This window comes from Halictus rubicundus, chromosome 1 (assembly GCF_050948215.1).
Source record: "Halictus rubicundus isolate RS-2024b chromosome 1, iyHalRubi1_principal, whole genome shotgun sequence".
Taxonomy (NCBI): Eukaryota; Metazoa; Arthropoda; class Insecta; order Hymenoptera; family Halictidae; genus Halictus; species Halictus rubicundus.
This window is the reverse complement of record NC_135149.1, coordinates 21767863-21794809: the sequence shown is the minus strand read 5'-3', so window position 1 is coordinate 21794809 and position 26947 is coordinate 21767863. Positions and strand designations below refer to the sequence as shown.

Sequence of the window (26947 nt, the reverse complement as noted above, 5' to 3'; positions counted from 1 at the left end):
TGCGACAAATACACATCGGGACCGCAGGGGGTGGTAAAGGGGTGAATTTCGGTGCGGAGGTGTAGCCCAGAGTGGTTCAATGGCCGGAAAGCACAAAACCGATGCTGGAAATAATTCCCATCTGTGCGCGCGCGGAAAAATCGCAACATGGCTGTCGCGTCACATGCACTTTTCACGTATTTTTTTTCGCCCCCCCCCCCCCCCGACTCCTCCGCGATTGATTGACAGATGATACCAGTCGCTGGGTAGTAGCCCCCCTTCCTCGCATGTCTCCTCTCTCCCCGGTTATCGTGTAATATTCCGGCGTTGAAACCGCATCGAACCGCTTCGGACTCGAAGAGATTTTTACGCAGCTGTCCGAGCTACTGACAGATCCTATTTACGATTGCTCGAGTCGGATCCCTCTCTCTCTCAATCTCTCTCTCTCTCTCTCTCTCTCTCTCTCTCTCTCCTACTCGTGTGGATACGTGTCCAGTGTTCGGCTTAGACGGTTCCATCTCGGCAAAATGAACGTGTAATCCGAAACGATGCACCGGCGTTCCCCAAACTTTTCATATTGCAGGCATTTTTTGGAGGACTTTCTCGGGGCACTAATACACGGAATATAGCCCGCAAGATTCAGCTCTGAATTACTTTAGTCCTCGCGATGATTTCGTGCGGTGGATGGCTCTGTGAGAGCTGCATGCTTCAAACGTCATTGCGTTATTTATTGAACACGTGGGCGAGCTAAAACCGTCCAGCTTGTGTGTCGAGGTTAGCAGAAAAATAATTTCAACCCTTGACTAGATCATCGGGACCATCGCGCGCGCTTGTGCAATTTTAAAATAATAATTATTCAACTCGAAACAATTTGACAGCCAACACCTGTGCTTGAAGTATGTAAAATCTTGCTTAAATGAATCGGTCCGTCGATCAAATAAAAATTAAACTCTGTCAGGTTTGAATGTCCAGTAACGATCCTCCAATTTGATTAGCTTAAAATATAAATGTTCCAATTTCCTGAACAGCGCACAACGTGTCTAACGGGATCGATATTAAATGGAGATTTGAAACGTACCGTTTCGCGTATTTGTTGCAATAAAAACGGCATCTACGAATAGTAGCTGCCAGCATGTTTACGAAACGAGAACTCTGTTTTATTTGCGCAAACGAATAAAAATTTCTGGATTTCCAAACGATCCTTCTCGGGGATCGGACACACGCGAGGATTCAGCGTGGGGTAAATTTCATCGATTGTTCGGCGAAACAGCGGATAGATGCGCCCATGAATAGGAAACAGGTTCGTCTCGTTAACGATATCGCGATCCTAACGATGCTCCCAGCATCCGACGTGCGGTGATCTTCTCTTCCCGGAAGCTGGTGCCACGGTTTCGTAAACCGTTTCGAGCGCCTTTTTTTTCACAGTTTTCCCGCGATCGAACCGTTTCGAACGCGACAAGCCTAGACGCGCTTTGTTAACGGAAAGCGAGAAGAAGAAAGAGGGAGAGGGAGAGAGAGAAGAACATCGATAGGAAGAGGAGGTATCTATCTGGACGATCCAATAAAAAGTAATGGTTCGAAAAGCCGGGGGTCTTTCGCGAAAAGTCGCCTCGACACCTTTTAAGCTCGGAGACGAACGTTCATCCATCCACCCCTTTCGTTGTCCCTTTTAGCTTAAACTGAACGCGACGGGCACGATCATCCTCGCGAGACAAGAAATTAAGCTGCAGTTAAGTGCCGGCCTGATGAAAAATTAACGGCGACTGCAGACACGGATTTCCCTCGTTCCGCCTTTAGATACCCGGAAATTCTGTCTACCACGGTTCGCAAAGTCTCCTCGAAATTCATCGGAACCCACTAGCAGATTCCGCAATTTTGCCGACCCGGTGTTCAAGTGAAATGCGATCGCTCCATTAATGAATCTGTTCGATGACTAAATGTGCAGCTACGGTATTCTAGTTGAATCACTATCTGCTTTCCATTAGGTCATCTCAGTAGTCATGTTCCTTATCACTCGGCTGCGGACGTTATGCATTTATGGCAACGATCTGGAATATAATCTAGCGAAAAGAAACCGAGAGTTTCAACGCGTTGGAATAGTTCACGGAATAAACAGATTTCTATTCGGCTCGCGTTCCTCGAAATTAGTGCGGAAAATGTTTACTTTGGTGTACTTATCACGCTGTACAGTGCACAACATACACGGTGCTACGTTCCCGTTTTGCAAAACTGTACCGAGGCAGCAGAAAGTTCTTAATTCCTACAATTTCGAAGTCGCTTCGATCGAGAGACATCTTGAAAGATCCACAGCCTCCAGTTCCCGTTACTTTCGAGCCCAACGCAGCGAATCCGTTGTCCGGTATGGACATCCGTGCAAAAATGTCGCAGAATACGCAAGGTTCGCGCGGTCTTTTTTGATCCGCAGAAATTCGAGGTCGTCCGTTGACGGTTCTAAACGGCGGCAATCGTCCGTCGAGGAATTACGAGGCGCGTAATTGTCACGCGAACATCAATTACCAATGGGGGCCAGTCGCGTGTACGCGCACGCGGTAATTTTCCCGCGAGCAAGGTTTTTCCAGGCGGCTCTTGAACGCTCGTTGCCCGACAGATATCGAATGTTTTTCGAGCGCTCGCGGCACGATAAATAACGGCAGGCGGCGTCGGAGGCGGCGGCGGCGGCGGCGGCGGCGGCTATCGATGTGTCCGGCTTATCGTAAATCACCGATAACGAGGCCAGAGCGCGTTCCGATGATGTAACGCTTTCGCATTTTTGTCGCTGGGCGAGACCCAGCAGAGGTTTTGAGTTGCACAGGCCGAAAATCGACGGATCCATCGATCTAGAATCGTTTCTTCTAGCAGATTGATTTCGTCGAGACGGAATTCCCGATAATCATCTTCCCCGCTGCGGAATTCTCGCCAGTAACTTTGAGCACTCGGGGTTGAAAGAGCCTAGGGAAAGGGGCGTGTGGTAAAGGGGTAGTTCTCCCGGTGGTTATCAGATGCATCCGCGAATTTCATTTTCCCTCGCGAGCCGCCGTTTGCAACCGGTGCAACCAGTGCATCCGCGTCCCAGAAGGATTTCTTCTCCTTCGCCGTCTCTCATCTTTCCCTCTATCTTCCTCTCTTTGGCTCTCCGAGGGAGAGAGAGAGAGAGAGAGCCGTCTCACGGTTCTTCCCTTCCTCTTCTTCCTCTTCACATTTATCCGTCGAAAGCTCGAGCCGCGGAGGACGCCCATTATCGCTGGAGAGATAATTAAAAAGGCAGGCGCGGGAGAGATATTAAAGCGTCGAAGCGAGGGTAGGCCCTTATCAGCGGGCCGTTATCGTTCGACGGCCATGTTGGGGCCGACTTCTTCTTCCCCCTCATCCTCTTTAGCCCTTCTCTCTCTCTCTCTCTCTCTCTCTCTCTCTTCGGTGAAGAGACAGTTTCTTTTTTTAAATCGCCTTTTCTGCTCATAAAGCCGCGTCTCCGAGATGAGTCTTTAATTGTTGCGCGAACTAACGACGATACAATGATCTCGCTCCTATTCTTTCGCGGCCGTACGCTGGATGTATTTCACAGTGCACGCAGACTCTGCTTCTGTCCGCATTCAGTTGCTTCTCTCGTGGTATTCTCTATTTTATCCGGGAAAATTTTAGTCATCTCTACAAGGAACGATAGAGATCTTTTTCCCGACGATAGTGAATTGTATCCGCTAGCAGGAGTGGTTAGGGTGAAGCAACCTTTAACAGCGTCTCTTGTTTTCATAGACTGTTTCACGATAAATCTATCGTATGGTAATTCCTTCGGGCAAAAATTAAATATTAAACAGACAAAACGAACAAAACGCTAGCTCGGCAAGGTTTCACTTAGGGGTTTAGAAATACTTTGCTCGCGAATTTCTTGTAGATCCTGCAGAACCAGATAAAACAATCTCGTTACCTCCAAGATGTGCTCCTATCGCTAATTAGTCTCTAGATCGGCTAAGGCGTCCGCTGGATGATCGACAGGGCGGTATCGGGTGTCGAAAGGGTTCCGCAGTAAAACCGGAGTGACACGTTTCCTTGGTGACAAAGGATCGGTGTCCTGGCCCTATTTTCTTCCGCTTTTCTCCGGCCGGAAAGGGGAGGCTAGGAGCTCGCGATGGTTCGCACGAGGTCCGCAAAGACCATAGGGGGATTGTGCGAGAGTCGAACGTCGAGGGTCCTGACCGCACGTGAAAGGTTGGAAAGGTGCAGAGGAACCTCTCGCGCTGCACATATCGAAGGGTGAGAAAAGGGCCCGGCCGACGTCGGACTCGCACGACATCTTATTTCCTACGTGTCCGATACGACGCGCCGAGTAATCTACAAAAGGAGCGGAACGCCAGCTGCCGCTCGCGCGCCCTTCTTTTTTCACTCTTTCTTCTCCCCCTCTCTTTCTCCCTTTGTTTCTTTTACTTTTCTCGCACCGGGCAAGAACAACCTCGACGGACCGCTCGAACCTCTAATGTAGATCTCTCGTGATAAAGTTATCGCCGGGAAATTGCCTGCACTCGCGAGAGATCCTTCGCACGGAAAAAGAAACGTGCGAAACGATACGATCTTCCGGGTCCCCGGCCCTAGCCTCTATTTTTATTTCGCCTTCCATATCTATTTCTTCGTCTATTTCTTCACATTTCCTGCAGCAGCTCTTCGGAATCGAACGGGAAACCGGTAGGTACATCGTGTTTCGAGATGCGAGGGAATTCGGTGAAGCCTTCTGCCTAAGAAGATGGCCGTCCGAGAACATTTTTGAACATTATTTTTGTATAGACTGCGGACTTTTATTTTGGGACACCTGCAGATTCATATCGATGGAGATCACCGAGATCATTTTTATTTCATTTTTTTGCTAGAAGGAATCTCAGAAAACGGGAAGGAATACGCGGTCCGAGGAATCGTGGATACATTGTGCTGGAAGTTGCATCCGTAATCGACGCGAACGAATCGTTCTATCGGATACACCTGGAACTCCCGGTCCCGGGCCGAGTTTGCAGAGAAATCCCGCGTTCTACTCCGTTATATCTGATGAGAAGTAGCCGAAGTTAGCTCTCCCGGTCCGGAGAGTAACTCGAGTCTCCTACGAATTTCATCCGCGGTGAATAATCGTTGTTTCGAAGTCTTCAGATGAACCGGGCTAAGCCCCGGATCCTTTGTAACTCGAGTTGCTCGTCCGACGATATTCCTCGATATCTGAAATTCGTGGCGATCGATGGACGGCTATCGCTCAACGATCCACCTTCTAGATCCCCGTCTACGTCCAGGAAATATTCCGATGCGAGAGAAGTCAGTCTGGACTGAAACGGTTCTGATAAGTTCCCAATGTTGTTTAACCTGTTCTTTGCCAGACGAAATTATCCTTCTTACTCGATGAATCCAATTCTATTATGTTTTCATTATAATGTTTATGCACCTTCAGTTTTCTATTCTGTACAAATTTTTCTCTTGTTTGTAATCCTTGCATTGTATTCTCCATCATGTTGAAATAATTCTCGTATGAGATCTCGTACGAAATTCGTGCTTATAATTGAGATCGTCCTGTTCCGGACGAATAATATTGCCCGGGACTTACTAAATTATTATAGCAAGGGAGTCGTTTCTACGGGGTATACTGTTTCTGGCGATTGATGCAGACAATTTGGCACGAGGATTCACAGTCCAGTTATTCGCGGGATAGTTCCAGTTACGTTTGAAATGCCGAACGCTCGGAGAGTTTGCAATTGCGACAATACGTTTGACGACATTTCGCAAGAGTATTTGATGAAATGTCGTAGCCGAAATAAATGCTGGTAGCGATCGCGTTAATTTGTCCGCAGCCTCGACCGCGTATCTCGCGAGATGAAACGGATGCATTAATATTCTCGGGAGAGTATCACCGGCGGCGTCTTCCCGCGTGGGCAGTGCTCCAGTTTAAGCAGGTGACAAAGGAGAGGCCGGCGCGTCCTCGTCGTCGTTGCAGATGCATCGGTGCATCTCCGTGGCAACGCGCGCGTGTCTCTTCCAATCAGACGAGATATGTACGAAGAACGAACGAAACGGAAATCTTTGCCAAGGCTCCACGGTGTTCGCCTTATCGTCGGATAGTGGGTCGCATTACTCGGTCAACGAGAGACAGGGAATAAAATTGTCAAGGTCCCTGTTGTCACGCGTGCACGCGCGCGCGCGTGACCGCTGGCTCTGCTCAGCTTAGGTCCCCGAGGCTTTCACACCGGCCACCGGTTCGTTCATTTAGGAACGAATGAAAAGATTGGGCGCAATTGTCTCGTCCTGTGTATCGGCCTGGTCACATGCGATTCCTCGGACCCCTAGCCTCTACCGTTTAAGGTCACCGAGTTTCGTCGGCCACCGGAAGTTACGAAATCCTCCCAACGCGACTCCTCCATTCAGCCATTCAGCCCGCCATTCTTCGGGGTATTAACCCTTCGGCGCGCAAGAAACACTGCCTTGCCCCATTATGCTCATCTCGGTCTACAGCCCTTTTTGCCGCACTACAGTTCCCATTTTGTTGCGCTAAGCCAGCTCGCGAGCAACGCACATTTGTTTGGCTCGTCAACCCTTTTGCGGCCAGACAAAATGTGTAAACAATACTGGAAGCTTTGCTATTCGATATTTCTTGCATGCTTATTTTAGAGCTATGAATCGATACAATAGTAATCGAATAAGGAAAATGTAGTCTCTTATAGTGCACGTAAGGAACAAAAAATGGTCGAAGGAAACAGCGCCCACGCGAGGGTCCAATTATATTGAATGAGGATTGGGTTTACTTTGCACTTGAGTGGTGACTCTATTTCAAAGATATTACGAGAAATTTTACAAAATATTTGTTACATTACAAAATTTGTATTTAACAGATTACTAAACATTTAAATATTATATGCGGAAATCGGATCAGTTTCGTATGAATAAAATGAAAATATTCGAAGACGGAAGAAAAATTTAGTTTTGGAATGAATATAGCGCCGAGTGCAAAGGGTTAATTTTATCATAGGACAGTTCATACACGAACTCATCGTTTCTTGATCGTCCACAAATGCATGTCCACGAATAGCAAGGTTTTCGAGGTGTCCGCTGACAGTAAGTATTCCCTCTGAATACACAATTGTTTACAATTTTATTTACAATTTTCCCCGCGCCGTTTAAACGGGTAGAAACGTGTTGGAACGAAACGATGAAGAGAACGGGCGAAAATTCGTCGCGTTTCCGAGGTTCGAGAGCCAACAATTTTTCCCGTGTATATCCCGCGCACGTTTGCGCCCATCGCGAAATAATCGGGCTAGCTGACGCTGATTACTCGAGGCAAATTAAAACCGTGATCGCCTCCTTCCGCGCACGCTCGTCCGTCCCGTTAATTCGCGCGGACCCGTTTACACGCTTATTAGCGGTTTTGCCGCTGTTAATCTCGGCCCGCGGGACAATGGATCGTCTTGATTGTTTTGCGCATCAGCGTAACGTTGTCGCGTTGCTTTCACGCGCGTGACCTTGTTCGCCGGTTGACGATTTTCCCAATTAATATCGCTCGGTGGAAATAGACGCGAGAAAAGTTATAATTAAAATTAACACATCGTTAAATCATTCGTCTACAATTCCGGGAACTTGATGGACACTTATCTTTGATCCCATTTGATTCAAGAATTTCACAAAGTTGTCATACGTAGAGGGAAAGATATATACATTTTATTGATCTCTAATAGAAGATCGAAATAAAGGAGCCCACATGGCCCGCGAAGGGAAAGAAAATCATTTCTTTTTGTGTGTGTGTGTGTGTGTAAGAAACGAGGAACGAGTCGGCCTCTTTACGGCGAACCGCGGTTCGCCTATTCCAGGAAGTTGGGTTTGTCAGATTTCCTTAATTTTACAATTAAGGCCCCATTACGGTTCGTAGCAACCCCCTCCCCCCTCCGAAACCTGAACCCATTACTTTTTCCACGTCGTTCCACCCTGCGGGGCATCGCGATATTAATGGCGCGAAGTTAGCCCAGTTCTGTCCGAAAGCTCGGTCCAATGTTACTCCGCCGCGTCGTTAATACCACCCCTGCGTCTACCGAGCGAGTTAATTAAAACATTTGCGCGGAATTAACAGTCTGCCACGCTGCCTTGAGGAGAGCCCGTACGCGATGAAATTTATCGTTGGACGCGTTGTTCCTCTTTGCGTCGTGCTTCAACGCCTTTTCCTTCGGTTCGCCATCAAGTTTCCCTCGGAAAGATCTCGACGTCCCCTAGGCAACCGTTAGAGACGTACAATCTTGGCCTTCGTTCAGAAAATTTTCCAAAGCTGTGCCACTTTGAACGATATCGCACAGCAGAATCGAGAGAGAAATAGTTGTTTAGCTTGTTCATCATCGTTTTCTGGAGTGAAAAAAAAACTATGGTTGATTATAATAGCGCGATCTTGAGAATACATTGTAAATACAGTGACTTCTCGATATATGTCAACAAGACGGGTCTTGCTATAACCGAGCCGTGTTATGTTTACATAACATCGACGTCCGAGGCCTCCCGAGCCTCGTGACCCCTCACGGGGTGTACGCCGCGGTAATGGGGATAATTCCGCGACGTTTATCGTCCAGACTTTGACAACATATACAGAGAAATCACTCTAGACCTAAACTAAATTTGGCCAGCATAAGCGCCGAGGCACCGAGTCTAGAAACATTGTAATTTCCAGTTTTCGGTTCGGCGACCTTACGAATCCTAGTTGCACGATTTTCCCTCGTTGTTATCTCTCGTAAAGATTCCCGAGAGCCACACAAATTGAAACAACGATGACGCGAGGGTAACAGAGATTGCAATTTACGGGTAGAAATGCTATAGGCTCGGATAAAGCTGCATTTTCTCGCGAAGAGGACGACGAAAGCATGGAACAGTGAAGGCCTGTTGGAAGATTTCGGGCACAAAAGGGGACGAAAGCGGGCTCAGAAATTAGTGTGCGAGGTTGTAGCGTGGAGCGTTGATGGCGCCAGAACGGTCGAGATTTATTGCGTTCGCGTGGCAAAGCTCTTTCGGATCCGGCTAGGAAAATGGTACACAATCGAAGTTTGAGATTGTCTACGCCGCTGCGGGATAGGTCCGCGGGTGCCCGTTGTCTCGGCAGCGAGTCGAAAGGAACGAAACAGGGGGTGTAGAAATCCGTGGTAGACGGGAAATGTCACGGCGACTCGTCCCGCGAGCAAATAACAGCGTGTTCCGTGAGCAAGACCAACCTAGCCCAGTTTTATCAGAGGCCTCGACATGGGGGGGGGGAGAGAAGGGTGACGTTACTTTTCCGCCCTTTGCAGCGGGGTAGCGACTCGAAGCTGGTTGCCCTTTACGAACCGACTACGTTCTCTCTCTCTCTCTCTCTCTGGTGGCACATCGCTCTGTACACGAATACATATTGCCTGCTGGCGGTAGCAGTGCAATTAACATCACTCTGGCTTCAAACCCTCCGCCCGATGAGTGACGAAGGACAAAAAGAGACCGCGTCCGTCAGAGAAACGAGGAGAGAGGAGAGTAATAGTTTTCCCAATCTGTCTCTCTCTCTCTCTCTCTCTCTCTTTCCCTCGTTTGTGTCATCTCTCTTCGTTCCTCCGTCACATGTTAACGCGTCTCTCTATTTCTCTCTGTCTCTCCGCGTTCTCTCGTAGTCACTCTCTCTCTCTCTCTCTCTGTCGCTGGCAGCCTCCCCTTAACCAACCCCTCTCTTCACGGTCACCATAGCAACCGCTCTCTCTATTCTGTCCATGCCTCTCCAGAGTTTCTCCCTTTCTGCCCTAGTTTCTCTCTCTCGCTCTCTTTATTCTTTCTCTTTCTCTCTCTCTCTCTCTCTCTCGCCCCCTCTCTCTCTCTCTCTCTCTCTCTCTCTGGCCGCCCTTGCCACCATCCAACCGGCCCAAAAACATTGACCTTAGCATCGAGATTACCCCGTGCTCTCTCGCGTACGCATCTCGTATTCATCGAGTCCGCGATGAATCGAAAGCGGAAGCCAGCCGCAGCACTCTCGAAACCGCTCGCCACCCTCGCACAACCCCCGGTCAGCCCCGGCATCACTATACCTCCTCTCTGTCAGGAGGTATTGATGTCCCTCTGCTTTTCCGAATTCACGCAGTTGCCGGGTCTCGATAACTGCACGCGAAAATCACCGCTCTCTGCCTCTCTCTCGACTTTTACGCGAACAAACCCCGTGTCGACGACCACGTTCGTTCACCCTTATTGCTCTTATTATAGGCCGCGTTACCCTTAATTGGTAAAACATAACTATTTATTGTTACTTCCTCAGAAGCCAACCCTATTTCTGTCGGTCGAAGAAAAATTCCTGCGTCAACAGCAACGTCGGGTTTGCGACTTCAAAAATTCTCTTATATTGGTCTCTCTCGTTAATGCATTCCTCGGTTGGAAAAATGTGTTTTAAACGCATCGACCGTTCCTTGTGGAGTCAAAGAAGACAAAACGTAAAGCAACTACATTGCAAAAGCTCTTAAAGTGATTCTTTTCGTACCAGGAATATTTTAGAACAGCTCAAATCTATCCGAGACACGGAAACAATTCATTAAAATGTTCCACGCTTCATAAACTCACCCCAACGGTCTTAACTACTTGTTAACAATATTACAACTCTGTTTTCGCCTTCTTCTCTTCGTTCTCTCGTTCCTCCAGTGTTTCAGAAAATCTGATCAAAATTATTGCGTTCGACCGAAGCACAGAATACGTCCTGCTAGTTCCATAAATTGCAGAACGGTTCATTATTTTCTTCTGAAAAGCGGAGTACGGGTGTCCCGGAAAGTAGGATTATAATTGTTGGCTTAGAAATAGAGTGCACAGAAAAAAGATAGACAGAGAGAGAAATTTCCTCCTGAGAAATGGAGGTGATAGGTGCCTCGGAAAATATGATTATAATTATTGCTCACAAATAAAATTGACGTGTCCGGTCCCCTTTCCTCCTGGAACACGGAGGCTGTCTCGGAAAATATCATAAAAATTATTGCTTGGAAACAGAGCACGCGAAAGCGGGAAGATTACGTGTACAGTTGTTACAAAAATTGATAGCGACGCTAACTTCCGACGGAAAAAAGAGGGAGAGCGTGGGTGTTGGTCAGAAGGATGAGAACCACTGGCAGCGTGACACGTGCGTGTTCCACCCGGGCTCCGGCGATCGCTCGATGCTCGTTTTCGTATCGATTTTTGCCTCATCGCGGTCCATTTTGTGCGGGCGCGCGTCTCTCGTCGCGCGTCACAGACCCGACATTGAACGAGAAATCGTCGAGGAACAGATTCTCCCGGGCGCTTCGACGCGCTCGAGAAACCTTATTACCCATCCGGCTAGCTGAATCGCGAAGCGCAGCGACGGGAAGCGAGGAGGACGGAGACAGACAGAGAGAGAGAGAGAGAGAGAGAGAGAGAGAGAGAGAGAGAGAGAGAGAGAGAGAGAAACACGGGGCGTGCACACGCGTTTCCGATTTGCCGCGTTCTGTATTCGGGATGAAAAACGAGGAAAGGATTTCCAGAGACGGATCCTTTCGCGGCGCTCTCCATTATATCTCGGGTGGAGAGATTGCTATCGGATCTCGATGGAGGAAGGGGCGGGGGAAGGGGTGAGAGCAATCGTCGCGGACCACCGATCGGGTGGGGTGGTTGGAAATAAGCAGCGATCTTTTGGAAATAACGCCTCGTCAGCCTAAAGATCGTAAGCGGGTATAATTTATCACTTTTTCCCGTGGAAGAAGTGTTTCGTCGTATCGCGTCTCTCGGTCCCGTCTTTTCCGCGTCGGGATCCTCTCCGAGATTCAACTCGGCCGATACGGACTCGCGTTCGACGACCCCTGCCACCGTTCGAAGGCCCTTCGATCAGATTAAATTCTTTACGGGTCGCGGAAACGCTGCCAGTGTATCGATTAATGAACACCTTTAGCGGAACACACCAACCCCTACGGAATCACTCTTGTCCGCGTCCTGAGAATCTTCGCTCTCGGAGACCACCACGCTGTGCTGTTCGACGTGTCAAATATTGAGGGATCATCCCGCCGGACCGTGCAAAATATCATTCGAAGGTGAGAACCGACCGTGCTCTTTTCTTAGTTGACTGTGGATCTTTGTGCAAAATTTTCAAGAGCAGTGCCGTACATCGGGAACCCGAGCGCAAAGCGTTAAATATTGAAGGATCCGTGATTTTCAATCATTAATTCTCGTCAGTGTCCATATTTAATTTTCTTACAATTTTTCGCTAGTTTCAATCCATTGCCTTCTGGACCCTCGGTAATTTCATACTAGCTACATGAACATTTGACGAGTTAAAGTCAAAGTAGGACCATCTTTTGAAATATTTAGCAGTGATCTGTATTGCACAGTTTTTTCTGCTTGAAAATTCCTATATGTGTACGCCGGTGTACCGGTAAATTGTACCGAGGAGCCAGGGCATTGCGGATCGTTCGTATTTGCACCTAATTGCGGCTACACGGGTGAAGTCATGACCGAAGAATCATCCTGTTAACAGGTTAAGCCCGCTTCCTCGTCGTGTCCCTATCGCCGGAATATGCTTCTGTTTACTCTCGCTCTCGCTTTGCATACTCGAATGGAGTCAGGAGTGTTCCCGAATCCATTAACCGTCGTTACACCGTCCGTTTGCTTAACACCGTTGTCGCAAATCTGACAAGAAAGCGAAAATAAGCGAACGCTGACCCGGCGGATCGACCAGCAAACGCTTAGCCCCGATCCGGGGATCTCGACAATTTATTTCGTCCACCGTTTGCACGTTGAGAAAATGGTAACACCTTCTACAATGTCACGGTATCAACACTAAACCCACCTTAAAAGTAACTGGTATTTCTTGTATAAAAGTGACGAGATCTCATCGAGTTCGTGCGGTTCTGATTTTAACCTGTGCGCTGGAATAAATATTTTTATGTAATCAGTTCCCATAAACATTTTACTTTTTATAATTTCGAAAATGGTGAAACAAGAAAACTGAGACCGGTTGTTCGACCGGCGTTGATAGGTGCGTATAGCGTTAACAAGAATAATAACGGAACCTGGCACGTAGAAGTTGCGAGCACATAAGTTTGCGCAGGGATCGCGTTAAGGGTTGAATTCTCGATCGATTATATTTTTTCTTGAAACCACGGTTCAGAAGAACGGCAGCATCGCTCTCGTCGTTCCCTGCACGCCGACTGTCAACTGCAACGTCAACGCGTATTACGCGCGACTCGTCGAACCGAGGAGAACGGTTCTCGGTTCAACAAAGTTCTCTCTCCGTTTCCCGACCGCGCCTCATCAATTTTAATTAAACCCGCCTTACGTAAAACGTCACGTCCAGTCGTTCACCTAGCTCCGTGGCCAACAACGTTTCGCGATATTTTCCCCTCGCCTCTGGTCGCCGAAAAATTTCTCCGACCGCGCGGTTAATTATTTCCATCGGAAGAAGCCGGTCCGGCCTTCCGACGTATCGCAAAATCGAACGAGGGTTTCGCGAGCGAATCCAGCGGAAATGGACAATGCCTCGGGAGGAAAGCCACCCTATTAAGCCGTTAACACTAGGTTTACGGCGCACTAAAAGCGACTATTTTGCATTACTTTATAAAAATAACAAGAACTTGCTACCCACATTTTTAGCAATATTTTTAGAACAATATATACCCAAAAGAAATAAATTTGCCAAATAATGTCTCATGTGTGCATCCTTAGAATCTTAATCATTTTAAATTAAAAATATTAGAACCCGTCATTTTGACGGGTCCCGTGAACCTAGTGTAAAAAACGCCGATGCCCTATTTAACCTCCTCCAGCCAATTATATTTATTCGGACGTGTTGCGAGTCTCGCAATTTTCGTAAAATTTTCATGCTTTCAGTTTGAATCGCAGACACGTTCAGTATGGTTTCCAACTTGACGTGACAATTCCTTTACGGTTTCGAGAAGGAAAATAAAATTCGGTGACCACACGTTCCCAATGAAAGACGGACCGAGTACACACCCTATCGGAAAGCAATGGGATAACCTCCGGCAGTGAGCGAATTCGAAATCTTGGTCACGAGTGCGGCTCCGTATCGCGAGGGGTCAGACTCATTAAATCCGCATTTCCAAAAAAAAAAAAAAAAGGAAGCAGCAGCCGTGCAAAGAATAGAAAATCAGAGTCGGCTCGCCATGTGTGCCCACGAAAGGAAACGAAAAGGCGGGGCCGCACAATGCGCTCGATAGCCGAAAGATATAAAGCGAAAGATTATGTCAGACGCAGACCGAAGAAAACACGTCGTAGGAGCGCGGGCGCGGGTGCAGCTGAAATATATCGGCGACCTCGGCAACTCTGAAAATAAAATAATCTCTGTGCATGCGTCGAGCTGCAGATACAGGAATTAGCTCGGCGAGGCTTGGGCATATCAACGGGTCATCGAGATCCCCCGGAAATGGCGAAGATGGGGTCAAGAGTGTCGCGGCGGTCGGCTCGTCTGGTCAGCACCCGGACATTTCCATATGTAATGGCCGAGAGTGCCGTTCGAGCGCAAAGAGGCGACTTATGCGAACGCGTTACGGTGTGTGTGTAGGTCTGGCCATCGCATCGCGACCAATGCACTCAGGCTAACTCCCAATTCCGTGGAAAGTCTTCGTCCGTCGACCACCGGACAACGTTATAAATATTTATCGGAGGCAGGGCCGTACACACAACAACGCGGGACACACGCGCCCGGGGATTTTCGGGCGAGAATCGACCAATGTTTGCTCGACTCTTGTTTCGTTTGTACTGACCGCGATCGAAACGGCTATCTATTTCCGGTCGCGCGGCGGTGCAGTTTTCCCGCAGGCTCGTCTACACGCGGCTTCAAAACTGCCATATTATCGATTCAGCCTCGCCGAGAAAACCTTCTCTCCCATTCCGAATAAATGCTTTGGATCAATTTTATACCTTACGAAAGAAATTAAGACGCGTTAGCCACCGGCGACTCTGATTCAGAATTTTCGAAAGGATTTTATAGTAGCATTATTACAAAAATGAGTGGATCAAATGCACTAACTTTTGCGGATACAGTGTATTCTCGTAAAGTGGATAAGGTGTTATAAAATAACAGAGATTGTCCTCACTTCGTTTATTAACAATGTCAGCGCAGCGCTGGTGTTGTAGTCTCGGAGGCTTACAATCGACTGGCGACTCTCGTTGCATTCTTAAACACGTCGGAGTTAGAAAAGGCAAAAAGATAGGGGAGAAAAAGAAAAGAGAATAGAAAAGGAAAACTTGAGAAGACAGTGACAGCGATAGGGACAGCGGAAAAGAGTCATAAACAAAGAAAGTTAAGAGGTAGGCGAAGGACCGAGACTAACGAAAACCAGAACTCTGGCGACGTTCTCAAGGGTGCATTGGAAATTCGTGAAGGGCTGATCACCAAATGTGCGACTAGCAGACAGGAAATAGAGAATAATAGCGTAACAGAGTTGGAAAGGAAAGAGAAATTCTTAGAAGAAATGTATGCATTGGCGTACGTGGTGATATCGCCACCACACTCGATATATGTCAACAACAACACGGGTCTTACCGGCGTCATGTATCGCCCAGGAGACATATTCGAGCCGTGTTATGTTTACATTCCTCGGCGTCCGAGGTCTCTCGAGCTTCGCGGCCCCTCTCGGGATATATATCCCATGGTAGTGGGGATAATCCCGCGACATTTATCATCCAGATCTTGGCGACCAATATAGAGAAATCACTGTACTTTCCCCCAAAAACTGGAAAGACATTAGAAGAATGTAATCTTATTTTCGGTTAAAATTACTATTGACGTGGATAATTCTTATTTCGACCTGTCTGGTAGCTTTAGCTTCGAAGCAGTAATTTTCGGGCACAGGTTGTCGCAATGATTTCGTCGATGAATTCGGTTCGATTCTCGTGTAAATGGCGAAGGACTCGGCCTTCGTCGATGAATCGCGGAAAGCCGACTGGTAATTGTGACAATTAGCGCCATTGTGCCCTCTTAGAGCGCTTATTACGGGCGCCGTGCTCTTTGTCGAGTCCATTACAAGAAGTTTCGTCCCGCGAGCCAGTTCGAATCCGTGGACGGATACCCGCGAGAGGAAGTTTGGCTTCAAGGTGACGCATAAATTGCGAGTCCGCGAGGAGACCCGCCCGCGTTTCCTCCGTCCCCCTCCCCCTCCTCCTCCTCCTCCTCATGAAACCTCTTCGACCTCAACCTCCTCCACCTGTGCCGTTTCAATTTTCCGTCGTAATTTCGGGGCTTTTAAAAAGTTTCCCGTGAAATCTCATTTCTTTCCGTGGGCCGAGCCATATTTGCATACGCCGACAAGCTAATATCGCTGTTTACTTGGGAAACATAATAATCGTGTACGGCATGTGCGAGGAAACTTGCCGGGGCCGAAAAGGTGAATTCCCGCGGGAGAGAGTCGACCTTTTTAATATCGATACAAACCGCCCGGGATATCCGCGTGTGATTTCCCCGGTTTTCTAACTTGTCGTGCGGACGCTTTAATATTTCACGCGATATTCCCGTCATTTGACCGCCGGAATATCCTTCCCTTTTTATTTTTGTTTTTTTATTTATTTTCCAGGCTTCGATCGCGAGAAGCTGTTCAGCGTTTTCGGAAAAGTTTGAAAATGAATTTTTCCACGCGATACACACGATTCCGGCTAAAGCGAGTTTCGACTCGGCGCGCGCTCTCGCAGTTCATTAGCGAAATTAATTGAATTTTGAGGGATATTTTCGTATGGTCGGCCGGCGAACGTGTTAATATATTCGAGCACGCGGCTATTTATAATAAACAAATACCTCGCTGGTCCGACGGTAGCCAACGAAAATACGAAACGATTTTCGCCCGTGAAGCGCGTTTCACTTTGTGACGCGCGCGCGCGCGCATCCTGTTCCGATTTCGAGCGGATTATCATTTGAAATTTGAATGCGTCGGGCCGGAAATAGTCCGAAAGAGACTGGAAATCGAGGGGAGGGGGAGAGCGGTGCGTCTCGGAAATAAAGCAACCGACAGCTTTCGTTCCCACGTATTAACGTATCCAGAGAAAATTATAATTTCAGATCTCGGTATTAGCATTTCGCTTACGTCCGTGCGAAAGGAAAAAATAAATATACAAAACGCGGCTAACCGGACGAAGAAGAGAACCACCACTCGCTCTCTTTTTCTCTCTTTCTCGTCTACCCACGAGTGAATCTTCTCGAAAGAATTTTTTCTCCGTCGAGATCTCCTCGAATCGAGGAGCGAGACGAGAACTGAACGGTATTTGAAAAGTTGCTCCGTCGAAACAAAAACCTGGGGGCCGTTACTTCCCTGGAACTTTTATAATGGATACTCGTCGGAGCATTCTCTCTCTCTCTCCCCCGAAATTAACGACGAATACCCGATGTTCTCGTGGACTAGGTCAGGTGCAAGAACAACCGGCGAAAGAAACTTGCAATAAGAAGATATCCGAGGTTTCCGAACAAAGAGCAGTCGGAAGTTTTCGTTAATACGCCAAGAAGGAGCCGGAGGGCCGGTATTGTTGATCTTCTCCGTCGCATCGGAAGGACAGTTATTATCGCATCTTTTGTTTTCCGGTTTGTCGCGAACGCCGAGTCGTAATCGTACTTGCGTCGAAGTTAAATCGCGGTCTGGCACGGAAACGCTTGGCTCTTAGACCTAGTTCATTTACCAATCGCGCGGAGATTATTTACATTAGCGTCTTCATATTCGTTCACACCTGTCCGGGCGGATCAACGATCCGCGCTGCTGCCGCCGTTGGACCGCAGGAAACAAAATCCGCCCTGTGTCCGCGCGATTCTATTTTCTATGGCTCTTATGAGAGCGTTTAGCTGTTTGGCGGATTATGCGCGTTTAGAATGCGTGCTAGCCTCGGAAGTTATCCGCCATTTTCACGCGATTCAAACCGTGTAGTCGGATACGCGCGGATTCCGCCGTGTCTGTACTAGGCCTTAACCCCGCTGCTCTTCTACCTTTCCGTGACCCCAAATGGAATTTCAAATATAGTAGACGTTGTTCGTGGCGGATAGAAGACGACAACGCTTCTATTACGCACGACAATCAACGGTAACGATTAGACTGCGGATCTCTAGGCATTTATAACGAAAATGAATCGGTGATACATAAAACCTTGAAAATATCTGAACGATTTAAGGGTGTTGCATGTGTCTGGGATTCTTACACTGATTAAGCGAAGGAATAAATTTCTCACGTTTCTTGTAAATATTTTGATTTTTGCCTAACGCCATGCAGTCTTGTAACGATACCACATATTTTGTGTCGCAGACTTTGTTACCGAGACAATAAATAAAAATGTGTATAGCCGTCTGGAGGGGCAAATTCGTAATGTTCTGCTCAAGCTACTGTTAGTAGTAGCAACATTATTTTTATTTTCGCTAGTATTTTCGCAATTATTTGAGTTTTATTTGTAACGAGAACACAGTTCGAGAACGTTATTCTTCTCCTTCGTATCGAAATCAAATCCTGCTCATTCGTGATCAATATTCAAGGATTAAACTTCGACTAAACACAAATTCCCGTTTTTCTGCGAAGAGATGATTAAAGACAACAACGTTCCGTCGCGAGGAAGAAGAAGAAAATCGCAAGAGGTTAAGGAGTGACAACGAGTGGCAAAGGTTCGGAGACGACCGCCGGGATATCGACGAGGTTAACGTTCGGGAAGAGCGGTTTAGCGTTTTAATAGGCAGTAAAATTAATCGGTCATCGAAGATAGAGCCGCCGTTAACGATCGCCGCAGCGTTGGTCGCGGCTCGCGTTAATTTCCCGGGGAAAGTAGAAGGTGGCTCGGCAGTCGAGTCGGCTCACGGCCGACATAATAATGCGGCTGCTCGAATACAATGGTTCGTTCATTAGCATTTGGTGCCCCTTCGGCCCCGTGTCACCTCTGACCCAGTCATTGAAACGTAGCGACACAGACAGGCCCCGATTATAGTGCATATATAGTAGAAACGAATCGTTTTTTTTTTCTTCCTCTGTGTTCAGGTTAACGCCAGCTGGGTTAACCGAAGAATCGGTTGAAACGAGGCGAGGAGAGGGGAAAACGGTTGCGTAGATTTAGCCGCCGGTGGCCACGAGCGAGCCACGAGAAGAAGACCTTTCTCTCTCCAGCTTCTCCCCGAGCTCAACAATCCCGGGAGCTGATCGGTTTAATCTCGCGGTCTCGGTCTCGGTCTCGGTCTCGGGGCCGCGGAATTTTCCTCGGGAATCAGACACCGGTGGGGAGCGAGAAGAAACAAGGGCGTCGAGGAAGGAGAGCGAGAGAGGATCAAGCTGCTCCTTTGATTATAGCGGCGCGCGCGGATGGTTGTTATACTTAATTAGGAAAAAAAGACGAACCTCGACCGAGAGAGAAAGAAAGAGAGAGAGCGAGAGAGAGAGAAGCCGGGGGGTGATTCTGCGGGTTCTCACGGTGAAAAAGAGCCCCAACTGCGAAGGTGGTTTTTCCCCTGTAACGGAACCGTCGAAAGGATTCTCGAAAAGGGCAAAAGCAAGGAGGAATTTTCAACCCGGCTCTGTGGCTATGCACCGAGAGAAGAGAAGAGAAGAGAAGAGAAGAGAAGAGAACGGTCGAGTTTTCGAGCCGGCAGATGAACTTTGAAGGGCCCGCACAGCCCGAGCGATATTCTTCGTTCTCGCAATTCCGCGCGCGATTCACGAGGACAAGCCGCCTCCGCGAGCCTTCGTATTTCCTCGCGAATTATGCTAATTACGTAAGTCGTGGTTGGCGGCTGTGGCTGTGGCTGGCCTCGGCCTGTCGTCGTCGTCGTCGTCGTCGTCGTCTCCGCAACGGAGCGAGTGGTTTTTTCGGGCAAGGGCGAGCCTCGAGCGCTAATTCCCAGAGGAAGAAAAAATGATACCAACCACTCCGGGATGCCACCGACCATGACAGATCTGGCCAGAGACCGACGACCGAATTTCTTTCTCGACAATCAATGTCTGCAACAATCACACGACACAACAATAGAGTGCACAGAATGGTGGGCCTCGAAGGGAAATTTTGACAACGAATCGCCGGTTTGAACAACGCTTTCGCAGACTTCGTTGCCTCCGAGTATGCACTCCGGCGCTCGTGCCACCGCGAAATCAATTTCCCGGTGATCCGCGAAAGTCTCCGGGGATGATTTCGAAGGATTCATTAAATGGAGCGTGCGACGGTAATTGAAATTGGTTTTAAATGATTTTGCTCATTACGGGAATGAAATTCGTGACAGAGACCGGCCGATAAGATCACCGGGGCTATTTACATCGTCGATTACGTATAGCGAGCCTCTGCGGAAGGTGTGCACCGGCCGGATAATGGAAATGATTAACAGGATCGTGCGCCGGGCCCTCTATCTCTCTCCCTCCTTCTCTCGTGTAACGTCAATAAATTTCGGGAATATCGCCTGGTGCATCCGAAGCGACTGCCAACAGGACAGGTAATTGTCAACGCTGACACAATGAACAGAACATACGGGCGAAGAACTCCCGTGTTTGTCATTCGATATCGCGACGACAGCAGGCCGCCGAGAAACGCCACCGGGAAAACATCGCCGAGCGAAATGAAAACTCTGGAAAGCGGAAGCGTGCGCTGGCGAAAGGCGTCCGTTTGTCTGTTATCTAAGTTTCGGCGGGGCGATAAGTTCTTTGATAAGTTCGATCGAGATATCACCAGTTCGCCGATAACAAACAAGCGAGACTTTATCCTGGCAACGGCGCTCCGGAAATTTGTTAGGAACGCTTTCAGAGAGAGAGAGAGAGAGAGAGAGAGAGAAATGGGTGCAGGCGATTCTCGGTCGATTTCGATCTCTCGAGTCACCCACTGGCGGTGAATTAATCACGATCGGAAGGCCCTTTATCGTTCTCTGTTCTCCCCGGCGAAATCGCGATAAAAAGCTCGATCTCTCAATGGGAATTTCAAAGTCCACCAATAATTAACCGACGAGCGTCGCCATTCTCTCTGTCTCCCTCTCTCTCTCTCTCTCCCGTTCTCTGCGAGCTCCTATCGCAAATTACACGCCGTCGAACGTGTCCCGAATCTAGTCCTTAATGAATCATTATTTCCCGATCCGACGACCGAGGGGGGAGGGTTCTCTCCTCATCCGTTCGTTCTCGAAGCCGCATGGAAAACGAGATGCGGCGAAGCGAGCGTGCATAATGCACAGCGCCCGGAGTAGATGCAGGGAAAAAGTCGTGGGAAATCGGTGAAAAGTGTGGGCGGCGGAGAGTCTCGGGAAACACGATACCTTGCTAACGAGCCGGTAACGGGCCAATAATTTCGATTCGTTGGCGGACGTCGAGCGCGTGTCTCGAGAGAGCAGCGGACTTCTTAAAGATCTTTCAAAGTTTTCTCGCTGTTTCGCAACGGAAGTTCAACTTCAATTTCAGAAACGAATTTAACGCGTTAGCTGCCGTGAGGGTCACCGGTGACCGGCACTCGACTTGGCTGCAACGCCATGGGGGCCACCGGTGACCGGCGTCGCATAATAAAAAATTCACGTTAGCGCCACGGGCAAACCACGTAACAGTCAACGTGTTAATAATCTATGTTTCGAATGATGGTACGCGAATTTTTGGTACCACTTCGGCGACACAAGGGTTCGAGCCGCGACGGGAACGGGCGGCTAGATCGAAAATAACACCTGTGCCCGTTCGGCAAGGTGTGACAGCGCTACTCCTATAAAATTATTCCAACGCGCACGAATGCCCGTATAATATTATTCTTAGGACCACTATAAATAACGCTTCGCCGGCGAAATCCGCTCCGCGCGACCACTAACTATAGACACGGTTTAATAGAGCGACGATAGCGTGTGGTCGTTGTCCCGTCGAAAACGGTCCTCGTTCTCGTCGTGTTCCGCCGTTGTCGTCGTCGTCGTCGTCGTCGTCGTCGTCGTCGTTGACGAGAGACTCGCTCTCTCCCGAGGGTTCTCTGCACTTTTCACCCGAATTTCACGGTATCCTCGGCGACACCGACCGGCCTCGTTAAGGAGCGACGTATCAGCTGGGGAAATGGGCTGGCACTGTCGCGGTTCTTGCTGTAATCAGTGCGTGGGCGGTGTCGTGGGACCGAATCTACGAACCATTACCGGCAAAATCTCTCCGCAAACCCCTGGGAACCCGTCGATTAACTACCGGTGGATGCTTAACATTTTTTTAATACGATCCGTTCAATCAACTTTCCGGTAGGAATAAAAATTTCAATCGCTTGCCAGTCGCTTCCAGAAACGCTAATCATTTCTTGCGGGATCACTTAGCAGAAATCTGCGAGCTTCCTCTTGATATGCACTCGCTGAGAATCTTGTTAAGATTGATTGTGACATTCTAGGAGCTCTTGACGATCTATGTACACGAAGGGGCCATAGAAAGGACAGGGAAACGATAAAAGTCAGCAATTCACAGAAGTGTTTCTCAACGAACAGTTGTAGTCTCGAATCTATGATTTCATTTCTTCGTTTTATTCTATCCGTTACTTTCAACGTAAACAGTTCTTTCGTTCTTCAATCAATGGTTCGCATAATTGCATCGACACATATAAAGTTCGGTTTGAAGTCTCTATTTAAAGTCTTTAGTTCGAAGTTACAGTTTGGCTAAAATTCAATTTTGATTGCAACCTCTCGAGGCAAAAATTTGTCTCGGTCCTGAAAGGTTCAAGATAGCTGGAGAAATGATCACAACACTAAATCATGCGTCCTCTGTTATTACATTACGGAACAAATAGCCCCGCGTGACTTTTATAGTGGCAGTCAGCGCTTTAATCGCTCTCGAGTGCCATCCCCTAATTTAGCCGGAGAAATCGAACGGGAAGAAAAATTGTTGCTACCGTCAACGGTTGGCTGTCGATCGGAGTGGCACGGTCATGCCCCGGAAATTGACCATATCGGTCACCGTAAATAGAAACCGATGGATCGAGGATGCTGCTGCTGCCAGGAAGAACGGGAACTCTGTCTCTCTCTCTCTCTCTCTCTCTCTCTCTCTCTCTCTCTCTCTTTTTCTCTCTCGAACGGACGCTTCCGTTGAGCGAGAGGGCGGGAAAAAATATATGACAGGCCAGAAGCGAAGAAGAATAGGAAAAAGAAGAGAAAAGAGGGGAATAGGAAGAGAGGGACGAGTGGGAAAACGTGGCAGGATGAAACACGGAACCCGTGCATATGGGACTCTCGAGGCTTAACCTTGACCCTCGAGGAACCCGAGACTCGCCGCACCCTGCGGGGCAGACCCTTCTGCTTCCGAGTGTCCTAACTGCTTCTTCGATTTATCCGTGGCCACACCACTCTCCGTTATCTCAGTTCGCGGATGCCTTGAACATCTATTCATTCATAAATTTACTGTGTCCGAGTTCTTCATTGGCCTCTTCGTTTCTTGTGGAAATGCAGGAAAAGTTTTTGGGAATTTTTCCTGCTTCGATCGTGAAAGCTGCAAGCCGAGAACAACAGTATATTTTATTTTCTATTGCGCGGTCGTATATCTGTTCTCAGTCATCACACCTTAGAACCATACTGATCTTATATTATCCCCATAAACCGAATACGACCGCCAGGGTTAAAATAATATTTGAAGGGAGCCTCTAGGACAACTCTGACCGACACCAATTTTGTTGGATATTTTTCAATTCGTTTGGGGATCAAACAGAGCGCGGTAGAATACGCTTCGAATTGTCAAGGTACTTGTACCCGGTGTAGAAAATAAATTCCGGACAGAGACGAGACCATCGCAGTTTCAGATTCGCTGTGCAAATTACTAAAGCCGAGACATATCAGGTAGAAAATCAGGTAGTAAATCAGGTAGAGAACGCATTACCCGCCAAGACTGCAGCTCAGCAGCGATCCAAAGCGGCATTTCGGAGCGAAGGTAGCGCGTCGTTCTTGGCGTCTCGGTTTCCTTGGGAACGGGGGAGAACAGGGGAACAGGGCCGATTTACTCGCGGGCGTAGCTTGGACAGCGGAATTAGCATACCGCGCGAGAAAAAGCTCTCGCGAAACTTCGCTCCCTCGCGTCGTTAAAGCGGAAACGGGGGGTGGAACCTAGGTGCAAACAGAGAGCCGCGTGTACCGAACGAGAAAAAAAAAAGCCGTTCTGTTTATTCAGCGGAGGAAAGTGAACGGAAGACGCGTCGAAAGTTTAAATAATTGCGCTCCCATCTGGCCCCCCGCCGCGCAGCTGGTTAATTAAAGCGAGCAGCTTGTAAAGCTGAAACTGGTTCGCCGCAGATATTAATCCTTCGATCTCTTCGATCACCTGTTAGATTTTCGTCGATGCGTGCCAAAGGCGTTTGAACTGTTCTCGTGACAGCCACGAGACGAAGGAAACTGAAGAGTTGTCTAGTAGTCTTATTTGCCATTCGAGTACCAGAACAGAGGAAAAAAAAACACACTGTCGAAAGAGACAAGAGGATCGAAAGATATTTAGAAGCGTTCTGTCTCCGGTGTTCGCGATTATCACTGGGAGACAAGCGAGTGGCTTTCGCATTATTCGGCCAGAAAATTCCGACCTTATCTCGGCCACAATGACTCAGTTCTATATGTCCTCCATTCTGTCGTGTCCTCGGGCGACGCGTATTCAGCTCGCTCTCGCGAATTTTCAATCACATCAGTCGCGATGAGAGAGAGAGAGAGAGAGCACACTCAGTTTCGAATCGCTCTCCGCGCGCACGTGTTATCTATATCTCGGAAAAAGGCTCAAAGCGCGCGGCACTCCCGATCTGTCTTTTTCAATTCGTACACCCGGGACAAACATCGTGTCATTCTTTTCAATGCCGTGGTGTATGCGTGTGTGTCCCGAAACGACTGATTCCAGATTGCTTGTTTTCACGATCGCGAAAAGTATCATAGCACATTGTCTCCGCCCCCCCCCCCAGCTCTCTCTCTTTCTCCCTTATCGTTGTTTCGAAAAGCTGTGAGCACGCGTGTGTCGAGCAGACCATTCACCGGACTGTTTCCCGTTGATTTACAGATCCAGGGAACAGCTGAGGCGAGAGAGCAGACCGAAGGTCACCGGCCACACAGAGTATAATTAGTCGACCACTTATGGGGCCGACGCGCAGACCAGCCACGGAACAAGCGTGTCCGCGCCATGTCGCTTGGAAAATCGGTCTTTGTGCGAACACACGTGCGGAACAGACCGTTTCTTCCTGAACTCTGGAAAATCCCAGCCGCCCCCTGCGACTCGGAAAATCCTTGGCCGGGATTCCCGGAAACGATCGAGGACTCTCTCGCAGCGCCTTCTACGGGGATCGGATTACCAGCGGATTTTCCAAACGCAGCTGCGGGACCGATCGGTAATTAAACACGTGCGAGCGGCTCCCTTGCACGATTTTCTTCGCGTCTGCAACTTGTATGTCGAACCTCGTCCGAGTTCCTAAAAGGAAAAGAAAAATTATAGAGAACATGCGAGAAATTTGGTGGATTCCGTTTGAAATTTTTACCTGGGGAATTAATCTGCTGTTCGGTGGACACTGCCGATTTGTATGCAAAATTTGTATGCGAGTCAATTTTAACTCTTTGCACTCGAAGCCATTTTAACTCTAAAACATTTCTTCCGGCGTAGAATATTTTCCTTGTACATATATTTTTTAATTTACTCGTACAACACTGAAATGTTTAGTAATTTATTAAACACAAACCAATTTACAGTCGTCATTCGAGTGCTAAGGGTTAAGAGACCGATCTTGAAAATGTGCTTCCTCTTTTCGAACGCATTCGCTCGCGAAGGGGGTTAAACATTTGGTTTATCGGTTGCAGGGCCTCGGACGTCGGTGAGGTCGTATGGGGGGGGGATGCTCTGAGATTTTTCAGACAATTCGTTCCGCGGGCACGAAGGAGGAGGAGCGAGGCGGGGATGGAGCAATTGCTTGGGACGTCGTGGCTGATGCGGAAGGGAAGGAGGAGGAGAAGGACGAAGACGCAGGTATTCTTTCCAAGGCGGAACACTTTACTGCTGCTCGTTCCGCGCTGGTAATGGAGAATCCCCCAGCCGCCCCGAGGAATTAATTCAGGGCTAACGCCGAGACACTCCCCGATATCGAGTCACTTTGCTCTCTCCGCGGGATCGGTGTGTTGGTATCTGCTCTCCACCCTCTTCGGGGTTTACCTCCTCTCTCTCTCTTTCCAGCCGTACTTGGACCACTTTGCGTTTTCCACCGAGCCCGAAACGATTTCTAATTGACCCCCTAATTTCCCTGACCGTATCCTCTCTCTCTCTCTCTCTCTCTCTCTCTCTCTCTCTCCCCCTCCCTCCCTCCCTCCCTCCCTCTCTCTCTTGAATTTGTTTCAGTAGGTCACCCAAACGGAAAAAAAGAGGAGAAGCTTGAAACAAGGGAGGAACCCGACGAATGGTCGCTCTCTGGTGCAGCAGGCTCGGGCGTTTGGCTCTGGTTCGCGCCATTAATCGTGCGTTTAAACGGGCCGAGCCTCTTTATTGCCTAGACCGCGGTTTTCAAGATGAGAAGCCGGAGCTCCTGGCGACGTTCCACGAGAACCGACAAACTCCCGCTGCTTTTTAATTAGCCCGAGAAGAAATCGTTGGGAGAGAGAACGCCCCGGAACGCTCTCTCCCTCTTTCTCTTTTCTTCGCCAACCTTCTCTCTCTTTCTCTCTCTCGGGCGTTTCTCTAAATACGTAATTAAAACTGAGAATCACACGATGTACAATGAGATCGCGCAATTGCCGGCCGATTCAACGGGCGCAACCACGCGGCGGAATTGCATTGTCACCCCCGGGTCGCCAAGAACGCATTTCACGGATTCTTCGCGGTTTTCGGGGATTCCCCTCGCCGCGACGGTTTATTCGCTAGAGAAAACCCCGTACCCTCGACTATTATGGGACAGTTTGTTCCTCGGGAAAAGAGACTCGGAGTGCAGCGTTCTTCATCATTTTACCTGTCCTATTACCATTTGAGAATTGTTGTGCCACTGTTAACGGAAAACAGACTGCATAGCAGTCGTGGAATTAAACGTTTTTCGGCTCGTACATTCTCGGCATACAATGTTTCCCTCGAGCTCCTACAATGTAACAAACTCTCGCACGAGGTTG

At 48.5% G+C, this 26947-nt stretch overlaps 1 protein-coding gene across 1 annotated transcript in view; it reads left to right on the top strand.

Moving 5' to 3' along the window:
* LOC143357477 (uncharacterized) overlaps positions 1–25199 on the top strand; it is an 85512-nt gene extending 60313 nt beyond the window's left edge. Inside the window, exon 3 of the mRNA XM_076794009.1 lies at positions 24870–25199. Coding sequence (XP_076650124.1) covers positions 24870–24929 — 60 coding nt within the window. The 3' untranslated portion in view covers positions 24930–25199. The remainder of the gene's footprint in view (positions 1–24869) is intronic.
* The last annotated feature ends 1748 nt before the right edge of the window (positions 25200–26947 follow it).